General features: G+C 60.6%; 1 protein-coding gene across 5 annotated transcripts; it reads right to left on the reverse strand.

The window, feature by feature from the left end:
• Positions 1–1,534: 1,534 nt before the first annotated feature.
• PARP6 (poly(ADP-ribose) polymerase family member 6) lies at positions 1,535–9,284 on the reverse strand. 5 transcript variants are annotated; one of them, XM_066196667.1, is made up of 21 exons: positions 8,696–9,279; positions 8,477–8,571; positions 7,491–7,551; positions 7,264–7,354; positions 7,107–7,173; positions 6,729–6,878; positions 6,346–6,499; positions 5,000–5,053; positions 4,555–4,650; positions 4,377–4,469; positions 4,178–4,303; positions 4,022–4,087; positions 3,803–3,870; positions 3,538–3,586; positions 3,054–3,163; positions 2,885–2,957; positions 2,663–2,732; positions 2,225–2,304; positions 2,060–2,123; positions 1,828–1,912; positions 1,535–1,750 (listed from the first exon to the last, which is right to left on the reverse strand). In XM_066196667.1, the coding sequence occupies exons 1-21, from the start codon at positions 8,840–8,842 to the stop codon at positions 1,648–1,650; spliced, it is 1,902 nt and encodes a 633-aa protein (XP_066052764.1). In that variant the 5' UTR covers positions 8,843–9,279; the 3' UTR covers positions 1,535–1,647. The 5 variants fall into 5 exon arrangements, 4 of the variants coding, with proteins under 4 accessions (XP_066052764.1, XP_066052763.1, XP_066052761.1 ...); XM_066196666.1 differs by having other exon boundaries at positions 3,054–3,166; XM_066196664.1 differs by having other exon boundaries at positions 6,319–6,499.
• Positions 9,285–10,466: the final 1,182 nt, after the last annotated feature.

Raw genomic sequence — 10,466 nt, forward strand, 5'->3', positions numbered from 1 at the left:
AGCCCTGTGGTTTCACTGATGTTTCCAAGGAACGGAGGAGATTCGGGGGATGTGGCCATGTCCCACGGGATGTCCCTTTGCACTTGTGGGCACAGCCAAGTGATTGCCCTGATCCCGGGTAAGTGACTTAGGTTTTATTTGAGGAGAGGATAAAACCCCAGACCACACAAATTGAAGCAAAACCCCCTCAAGGGGTAGGGGGCAGGGCCAGGAGGAAGGGAATGACCACCAGCCCAGGTTTGGGTGGCCCTTGGGTACATGGAGCAGCTGGTGTGGGACAAGTGGGGATGGACAGATGTTGGGATCGAGGCGGGACAGAGGACAAGGACATGACAGAAGTGACACTGAGTGCACCCATTGGTGTAACGAACCCGTCAGGACTCAGGTGGTGACTGTACCAAAACCAGGATAATTCTTACATGGATTCTTCAATTCCGTCATAAACCCCGGCTGAAATTGTGGCCTGGCACTGCTGTGACTGACCCAGAGAGCCCCTGGACTGTGGGGACCCGCAGTGCCCAGCCCCCTCTGCCTGCCCTGGGCCCTGGCAGCCTCTGGGCTATCGCTGCTGGGTTTCCATCCAGGTTTGGGTGTAGCAGGATGCAGCTGTGCTGGCGCTGACTCCCTGTCCACGGAGTTAGTGGGATTCCCTGGGCTGAAATAAAATGCTGCCCCTGGGAGGTTCCTTCTCATTTGAGTCTCTGCTGCAGCACCAGTGCCTGGAGGGGCCGCTCCGTGGGGTCCCATGTCCCCATCCCCGAGGCACAATCCCTGTTGTGTTCCGCCTCCACAGCACCATCTCTTTGCCACAGTGTGATGGGGGAGTGGCTCCCTCCCAGCCCTATCCCAAAGCTGCATCAATTCTCTAGGACACTTCCCCACCATCCCATCCCTTCCCCTCTAACCCATCCCTTCCCCACAAACCTTTCTGCATGATCCCACCCTCCTCTCAATCCCATCCCTTCCCCAAGATACCATCCCCTGTTTCCCACCCCTTCTCCACAATCCTATCCTTTTCTCATGATCCCATCCCTCCCCTGTGCTACCATCCCTTTCCCAGGTTCCAATCCCTTCCCTGTGCCCCTATTCCTACCCCACACTCCCACCCCTTCCCCTGAATCCCACTCCTTCCCTGTGATCCCAACCCATCCCTTTCCTGTGCCCCTTTCCTTTCCTCAGACCCCCATTCTCTCCCTGTGCCTCCATCCCTTCCCCAGCATCCCCTTCCCATACCCCACACTTTAATCCCAGTTAAATCCACAAACACCGATTCCTTTTCTCTTTTTTTTTTTCCTATGTTTTTGGGTTTGTTTTGGTTGTTTGTTATTTTTTTTTTTGCTTCAGTTTCTCATCACTGATAAAAACGCCATCACTGCCAACGCCAGGAGGGGCAGCCCCCAGCCACGCCGGACCCACGGCTCCTTCTCCACGCTGCCACAGGGTCGGGGACAGTGGGAAGGGGACAGGGAGGGGATAAGGGACCGCCGAACCCGCCTGGTGCTCACAGAGTGCCCAACGCTATGGTACAGGTGGAGCCTCCAGTGTTGCCGGGGCTCTGCCCTGCCCGGGGGGCTCAAAACCCGCTCGGCCCCTGCCCAGCCTTGCCCGGGGGCTCACTCGGTGCCCGGGGGGTCCCACCACCGCCACTCAGTTTGTGTACACCTGAGTCCCGATCACACGCATGATCTCCTTCTGGATTTTGGGGTCCTGAGTATTGATATTGGCATCTCCCACTTGGCCATCTTCGTACCTGGAAGAGGAGAAGGGGGTGAGAGGGGTCCCGTGGGGGTCCCGCAGGTGTGGCAGGGTGGGCACAGCCAGACTCACACAAAGAAGAAGCGTGTGCAGACGTGGTCCGAGACAGGGCAGACCCAGATGTTGCCGTGTTTCTGCAGGTCCTTGGAGGTGATCACTGCTGGGGCAAAGGGCTGTTGGATGCGGGACGGGGGACAGAGGGCCTGTCTGGCCCAGCCCATTGCGGGGAGCCTCCACCCCTCCATTCACCTGGTGACCCCATGGGTGCTGCCTGTCCCCCCCAGTACCCCCCACATCCCCACACCTTCGCAAAGCGCGATGCAGTTCAGGTTGCGGCTCTGGAGGAAGCGGGACTGGATGGAGCGGGTCTGTGGGAAGAGCAGCCAGTGTTACCACCCTGTCCCCAGCACCCGTGGGTGCCACGTCCCCACTCCTATCCTGCCCCAGTGTCCCCTGGCCCACCCATCACCTGGGGGATCGTGTTCATCCGGTTGTACCGCTGCACCAGCTCATCCTTCGACGGCATCCGGTGCTGCCCTTTCCCCATTCCTGCGGAAGAAGCAAGGCAGGGGCTGTCAGCCTCTCAGGGAACACCCTGGGGTGATGCGGGGACACATGCCACAGACAGGGATCGCCACCCTCAGTGCTCCCACCCTGCAGCTGGGCCCTGGGAAGGCCCCAAAAGTGTGCGCAGCAGCTTCTGAAACCTAGAAAATGGGGGTTTGATTCTTTGGCGTGTGGGAAAGCCCCAGCCTGGCTGGGAAGAGGCTGGTATGATGGGATGGATATGGGATGCTGCCGCTCCCGCCAGCACGATGGTGAACCTCCGCGGGCCCATGCAGGGAGTGGGAACACAGGCAGGACTGGGCAGCGCAGGCAGGACCGGGCAGCGCAGGCAGCCTCTTACCTGAGTATCCAAAGGAAATACTGGAGATGGGGCTCAGATAGATGCCCTTGCCATAGGCTGCTCCATGCAGCTTGCGGGAAAATACCAGGGTGAGCGCGGTGGGATCACCCCGACAGCTCGGGCACGGCGGTAGTGGAGGAACCCTGGCACTCCCCAATGTCTGCCCCCTCCCTGCCCGCCTCCTGCCCGGGGCTGTGCCGGGTGCAGGGAGCAGAGCGGTACCTGCAGTTTGGTGTAGGAGGCGTTGACCAGCCCATTGCGGAGGATGGAGTGCCAGTTCTCAATGTGAGAGCCGCTGGAAAAGAGCCAGCCCCACATCAGTCCCTTGGCCATCAGCCCCACGGCACCCACCCACAGGGTCTCCCACTATCCCCCCACCTTGGCAACTCACTGGAAAGCGAAGGTGCTGCCATAGAGTTTCTTGGCCGTGCGGAACCGGGCTTCCTTGGCCGGGGGGCTGCTGAGCAGGAGGAACTGGTGCGAGGTGTGCATGAACTTCAGCTGCTACCAGGGGAACGGGAAGAGCAGGAGCAGGGCCGGCAGGAGAGAGGACAGACAGACAGAGATCATGCACGGCCGCCTGGCCCCGGGTCCAGAAGTTTGCCAGAAGGATCCTTGGCATCCCTGTCTTGCCCTTGTCCCACAATCCATGTCAAACATCCCCCTTCCTCTATCTTGTGTCTTGACTCCCTTATCTCCCAGGCCAGAACTCAGAGGGATTCACCCTACATCCCAAACCCTTCCATTGCCCATCCCATATCCTTACATGCCTCATCCTGCATCCTGCATCTCATCTCCTGGACCCCTCCACCCCACCTCCCACACTCCACACCCTCCATCCCACACCCCACCTGGAGCCTGCCCTGGCCCCTTACCCTGCTGAGAGGCAACTTGACAATGTGGGACCTGTTGCTGGAGATTATCCTTGGGAAGAGGAGGAGGAAAAGGAGGAGGGTCAGAAAAGGTGGCCCCAATCTGCCCCGAGATTGTTAGATGCCCATGACCCCCCAGGAGAAAGGAGAATAGAGGGTTGTGCCACAGATTCCTGGCTGCCCCCCACTCCATCCCATGTCCTGGGGAGTGTGGGGCAGTGGGAGGGACAAGGGGCAGGGGAGAGGCCTGCAGCACCCTCGGCCTTACCACTGCAGGAGGGGATGCGCCAGGGGGTCCAGTTTGTCCATCTGCTTCTTGATCTCCAGGTAGGAGCCCTGGCAGAGGCAAGAGGGGATGCAGCTGGGTCCCCCAGCACCCAGCCAGCCACGGGCAGATGGAGATCAGCACCAAAAAGCCACTCCCAGCTTGGATCCCACACTGGAGAGGCCACAGAGGGCCATGGGGCAGCCAGGCCACACCACGTACCTGGGTCATCTCCCGGATGGACATGACACTGTCCAGGGCCTTCTGCAGCCGCTCGTAGTTCTTCTTCTGCACGTGGGGCAGGAGAGGGGTGGACATCAGAGGGGTATTTGGGACGTCCCCCTGGTACGGGGGAGCATTGTCCCCCCCAGTGCTTACCTTGGGGTTGAAGGCCAGAGTTTTGGGGTCGTTGGGGTCCACCACAGAGGGGTAAGGCTCAAAGATGATGCTCTTACGAGGGGACTCGAGGGCAGCGCGGCACATGGCCACCAGCAGGTCCACCACCTTGGGGCAGAGCAGGGAGTGAAGCGGCAAACCCCCACGGGGCTGGGGGGGTCACCGCCGTGCCCAGCCCTACCTCGGCACCCGTGGCCACCTCCTCGGCTGCGCCGGACATGACGCCCAGGGTGTAGAAGGAGAAGACGCAGAGCTCCCGGGTGCACACAGCCGGCTGTGGAGGGGACAGGAGAGTGCTGAGTGTCAGCGATGGTGACACAGGGGCACAGCCCACACCTGACCTGGCCCTGCCACCCCACCTTCAGCATGGAGCCATTCTGGAAGACGTGCTGCTCGTCACACACCACGCAGTACTCATTGAGCGTCGGGATCCGCTGCTCCGCGTACTTCATGATCTGAGGGGCAGGACAGAGGGAGTCAGGCCCTGCTGCGGACACGGAGCTTGGGGGGATGCTCCAGGCAGTGGGATGGGGATGAGTGGGACTGTGGTCAGTGGAGGGGATGATATGGGCAGTGGAGTGCGGGTATGTGGGGCGTGGGGCACTGGGGAAGATGTTTTGGGCAGTGGGACGGGGCTGAGTGCGACGTGGAAGGATACTCTGGACATCAGGATAGGGGTGAGCAGGACACGGGGTAGTGGGGAGAATGCTCCAGACAGTAGGATGTGGATAAGTGGGAAGTGGGCCAGCAGGGAAGAAGGCTCTGGGCAGCAGGCTGAGGATGAGCAGGATGCAGGACTCTCACCTGGACGAGGAAGCCATACTCCAGCGTGGGGATGTTCTTGCAGTGGCCGCCGACCTGTGACGGAGCCAGAGCGGAGCCAGCTGCGTTATCCCCTTCCCCACACACACCCCCAGCTCTGCATGGCACGGGCAGCCCCCAGCTCCCCCCGGCACAGCAGGACCCCCAACAAACCAAAACCCTGGCACTGCAGGACCCCTGACATCCCAATGTGCCCCAGCACAGCGAGACCCCTGTCTTGGGTTTTGTGACCAAAAAAGTGTTTATTTTATTCCATCTGTTGAAACCCGGTTGAGGAGATGTTTTTTTTCTTTATCTGTTGTAACTCCAGAAGGGAGGGGGTAACTGCCTTCTCTGATAACAAGCCAGCTGCTAAAACCGGGTGAGGCATTGTTTCTTATCTCTGCTCAATCTTCCACTACCCCCACGGGGATATATTCCGTTAATGGGCCATTAAAGCTCACCAATGACATGACACATTACATCATCACATTGTGAGATGCTCCACCCAGGGAGGAGGAGCCAAACCATTTCCACCTACATAAAAAGGAGCCACACGTGTCACCAAACATCCAGTGTTTCCACTCCCAAAGGCAGACTGGACCCATCTCTAGACCCTTTTTCTCCACAGGACCATCTCTGCTTCCAACAGGACCACATCTGCCACTCCAGCAGGGCTGACTTTGGACTGTTCCCAACACCCTGACCAACAGGGTGTCAGGTTGTATTTCTGACTCTGTCAGGGTTTTCTAGGATTTCTTGCTTGTTTGTTTGTTTGCTTATTCTTCTGTACTACAACATCTTTTTTTTTATATCCCTAGCAAAGAGCTGCTATACCTATTCCCAAAATCTTTTCCTGACAGCCTTTTAATTGCAAACTTATAATAATTTGGAAAGGGAAGGGGGGGGCCTTACATTCCAAGGGAGACTCCCCAGTCTTCCCTGGCAGATACCTGTCTATCCAAACCAAGACACCCCCAACATGCCAAGCCCCTCCTGGCTCAGTTGGATCCCCAACATCCGAACACCCCCTGGCATAGCAGGACCCCCAACACGCCAATGTTCCCTGGCACAACAGGACCACCAACATGGCAACATCCCCACACACGGCACAGCAGGGACACAGCACCAAGAGCGGGGAAAAATCCCACTGGACCCAATGGCCAGGCCCCAGCTCCCCAAGAGTGAGGACAAGAAACCCTGCAAGGGCTCCCCCCATCCCATGGGGGTCCCAGCGCCCCACGACAAACGATCTGGCCCCAGAGGAGCCCCTGGGAAGGGGAAGAAGAGAAAAGCAAACCCCAAGGCGGGGTGGCACCCACCAGGATGTTGAAGGGGGCAACACCTGCCTGGGTGCTGGCGGGTGGGTAGCCGAAAACTTCCACTTTGGGATTCTTCACCATGCAGGACACAGAACGGTTCATCAGGCGGTTCACGCGAGGCTCAGGGATGCCCAGTTTGCCCTTTAGCACTGAATCTTGGATAACTGGGAAGCTGGGAGACCTGCAGGCACAGAATCCCCCTGAGCACCTGTTTGTCACCGTTCCCTGCTCCTCCATCACCCAGAGCCACATTCACACGTCAGCTAGTTGATAGGAGCAACCTCCACCTGCTTGGGATCTGATAGGGAGCAGCAGCATCCAGGTGGGGAAACTGAGGCACAGTGCCAGGCCTCACCTAGGATGAGGGGATGGAGGACTGGTCCCTTGTGGGGACAGCATTGGGACCTTACTTGGGGATGGGCGAGAAGATGCTGAGACCAGCACGGAACTTCTTGATGGTGCCACTCGTCTTGAACCAACTGTGCCGCTTCTCCTGCTGGGTCTTCAGGAAATCGTTGCTGAGATGTTTCCATTGCTGGGATGTGAACATGCCCAGGATCCTGGCAAACAGGGGGGACAGCACCCGTGGGCGCTTGGTGGTCCATAACACCCGCAGCCTCTCCTCTTCCCCACACACAGATGGTGGTGAGCCCATCCCAGGATTGTATGGTGGATAAAAGGTGGTGGCAAGGAGACATGTGGCACGTGGCCGGTTTGGGGGCAGAACAAGGACCCTGTGAGCCACCCCACCCACTACCCTCGGGTGCCCACCACGTTTCAGGCCTTACTTCTTCAGCTGCAGACCCAGCCCGAAGCCCTCCTTGTTGGACGGCTGGAAAACCTCGATGGACGGTTCTGCGCGGAGAGAGGAGGACAAGCTGTCGGTGCACCACCGTGCCTGCCCCGAGGGCACAGGGACACCACATCCCGCCTGTCCCCACTCACCTGGGCCATCGAGGTACTGGGAGAGGGAGAAGCGCAGGCGGAGGACGATGGGCTCCGTCCGCAGCACCTTCCACGCCGTCGCCACCTCCTCCTGCCAAGGGAGAGACACACTTTGGCACAGCCACGGGATCTCCACCCAGGCATTTTTGGGGACTCCCCAGAAATGTGGTGGTGCATGTGCCCACCCTCCCCGTGCCAGCACTGCTGGGGGCACCCCAGGGACTCACATCGAGGAAGCTGATGTTCACATGGAGGTCAATGTCCACGTCATCGATGGTCCCATACTCCCTGTGAAGACACACATTGCTGTGACATGGGGGGCTGGCACGGTGCTGGAACAGTGGCCCAGTGCCCACCTTGCCAGGGTGGGCAGGCTCATGGGACAGTGACGCTGGCATGTGTGGCTCCCCATGTACCAAGTGTATACACAGGGGGAATGCCCAGAATGTGAACCTGGGAATACGTGAGCACAGCCAGGTGCTCGGAGGAAGCCTTGGCCAGGTGTCCTAGGGATGCCATGGTTGAGTGCCTTGGCAAATGGCACAGCTGGATGCCCGGAGATGACACAGCCAGGTGCCTTGGTAATGGCATAGGTGCCCCAAGGATGGCACAGCTGGTTTTGCAGGGGTGCCACTACTGGGTGCTCCAAGATGGCATGGTCAAGTGCCTGGGAATGGTATGTCCAGGTGTGCTGAGGATGACACTGCTGGATGCCTGAGGATGGCACAGCCGGGTACCCCAGGGACGGTACTGCCAGGTGTCTGGTAATGCCATGGCCAGGTGACCCAGTGATGCCACAGCTGAGTGCCCTGGAAACAGCACAGCTGGGTGCCCAGGGATGGCACAGATGAGTGCCTGGAGCTGCCACAGCTGGGTGCTCCACGAATGCCATGTCTGTGTGTCCCAGGACAGCACCTTGCAAGGATTGGCAAGGATAGCCAAGTGCCCAGGGATACTGTGGCCAGCGTCCTGGGCAGGGTATGTCCGAGGGATGGCTCAGTCAGGTGCCCTGGGGACGTCATGGTCAGATGTTGTGGTAATGCCATGGCCAGCTGTCCCAGAGATGGTACGCCAGGACGCCTGGGCATGGCACGGTTGGGTACCCAGGGACAGCACAGCTGGATGCCTGGGGATAGCACTGGGGGTCCGGGCATGGCCCAGCTGTGTGCCTGGGAATGGCAGTGCCCGGTGAGGGGGCAGCAGCAGCACCCACCTGACGGCCACGGCATTCTCGCTGTAGATCTCCTTCACCGCCTCGATGTCGGCGTCCAGCTGCGGGTGCCGGTACAGGTCGGCGGCGCAGGTCCCCTGCGGCACAGCGCCCGCGGCACCGTCACACCCAGAGCCTCCCACAGGCAGCCCCAGGCCTGGGATCAGCCTCAGGCTGGGGGCTCCTGAGCCTCCCGTGGCACCGGTGGGACCCAGCACCCACCTGCACGCCATAGAGGAACTCCTCGGACTCATTGTCCCCGTCGGAGTCATCGTCCGTCCAGTACTGGCCCTTGAGGTCCTGGGGACAGAGGGTTGGGAGGCAGCAGGGATGGGGGAGAGGGTTGGCAGGTGGATTGAGGGAGCACATTAACAGGGAGAGAATTAGGGGGAAGCAAACTGGGGGAGCTGGTTCTGGGGAGAGGGTTGAGGGCAGCGGATTGAGGGAACGATTTGGGGAAGCAGTTTGTGGGGAGCAGTGGGATCGGGAGAACGACAGAGGTTGGGGGAAGCGTTTGGAGGCAGCAGGATGGGGATGTGGGCAGTGGGATGGGGGGAGCAGGATGGGAGAAATAATTTGGGGGGCAGTGGGATGGAGGAGCAGGTAGGGAGAGTGAGGATGGCGGGAGCAGATTAGAGGGGTGCAGGATGGGGACAGTGGGATGGGAGTGCAGGATGGGAGAACAGGATGGGACAGCGGGATGGGGGAGTGAGATCGGGGAGCCTGATGGGGAGCAAGATGGAGACAGCAGGATGGGGACACTGGAATGGGAGAACAGGATGAGAAGAAGACGATGGGGGAGCAAGACGGGAACAGAGGGATGGAGGACCAATGTGGGGGAAGCAGGATGGGAACAGCAGGATGGAAGACCAGGATGGAGGACCAAGACAGGGACTGCGCACGGAGCTGCCGGGGGATGCCCGGCCGATCGCGACACGGGGGTCCCTCCTCCTTCTCCAACCCCATCCCGCCCCCAGCCGGGGGACCCCGGGACACGGGGGGACGCCGAGGGCCGCTGCCCCTCCCCCGCCCCGGGCCCCCGCAGGCCCGTCCCGCCCCCTTCGCGGGCGCGCTCCCTCCGCGGCCGTGGCCGTGTCCCCGTGTCCCCTGCGGCGTCCCGGCCCCTCACCATGTCAGCGCGGGCCGGCCGGCGCGGGCACGGCCGCCATGCTGCCGGGGGGCCGGGCCTGACGTCAGAGCCGCCGCACCGCGTCACCCAGCGGCGCCGCCATGACGTCACCGCCGGGGACCCCCCCCCCCGACACCCCCGGAACCCTCGGGGGCGGGGCAGCGCCATGGGGGGGACACAGAGAATCCCCAGGGTCCCCAGTGTAGGGTCTCCCTGTCCCAGCACGGGGTGCCCCGTGGGGTGGCCATGTTGGGTTTCCCCCCCAGTGACCCCGTGGTCCAGCACAGGCCCCCTGTCCCCAGCACTGGGGGACCATTTTGGGTCCCCTCCATGTCTGTCACAGTGTTCCCACAGCCCAGCCCAGTGTCCCCAGTGTCCTCAGTACAGGGTCCATAGTGTTCCCAGCACAGTATCTCCAATGTCCCCAGTACAGAGTTCACAGTGTCTCCAGTACAGGGTCCCCAGCACCCCCAGCACAGGGTGACCATTTTGGGTCCCTTCCATGGACCACAGCGTCCCCAATGTATTCGGTACAGGACCCCTCTGTGGTCCCAGCATACAGTGACCATTTTGGGTTCTCAGATGGCTGTCACAGTGTCCTACAGTGTCACAGTGTCCAGCAGAGGGTCTGTGTGGCAGGTCCCTGCATCGATAGCACGTCTCCACTGTCACCAGGGTGCCAATGTGGAGCCACTGTCATGGGTCACCAGCAAAAGGTCCCCATGGTTCTGGGACCGTGTCCCCAGTATCTCCAGCGTGGGGTCTCCACTATCACCAGCCAAGGGCCTTCATGGATCTGCCATATGGGTCCCGACACAGCTGGGACAGCGGCCCCAGCACAGTGTCACCAGCATCTCCAGCCGG

Source organism: Chamaea fasciata, unplaced genomic scaffold (genome assembly GCF_029207755.1).
Source record: "Chamaea fasciata isolate MVZ Bird 193981 ecotype frontalis unplaced genomic scaffold, bChaFas1.0.hap1 SCAF_14, whole genome shotgun sequence".
Taxonomy (NCBI): domain Eukaryota; kingdom Metazoa; phylum Chordata; class Aves; order Passeriformes; family Sylviidae; genus Chamaea; species Chamaea fasciata.

Excerpts from the sequence above, each read along its gene's own strand:
- PARP6 (XM_066196663.1), bottom strand. The coding sequence starts at position 8,842 with ATGTGCTCCCTCAATCCACCTGCCAACCCTCTCCCCCATCCCTGCTGC. Across the intron at positions 8,572-8,695 it reads AGTTCCTCTATGGCGTGCAG|GGGACCTGCGCCGCCGACCT; the intron begins GTGGGTGCTGGG and ends GCTGTGCCGCAG. Across the intron at positions 6,879-7,106 it reads CTGGGTCTGCAGCTGAAGAA|GATCCTGGGCATGTTCACAT; the intron begins GTAAGGCCTGAA and ends CCTGTTTGCCAG.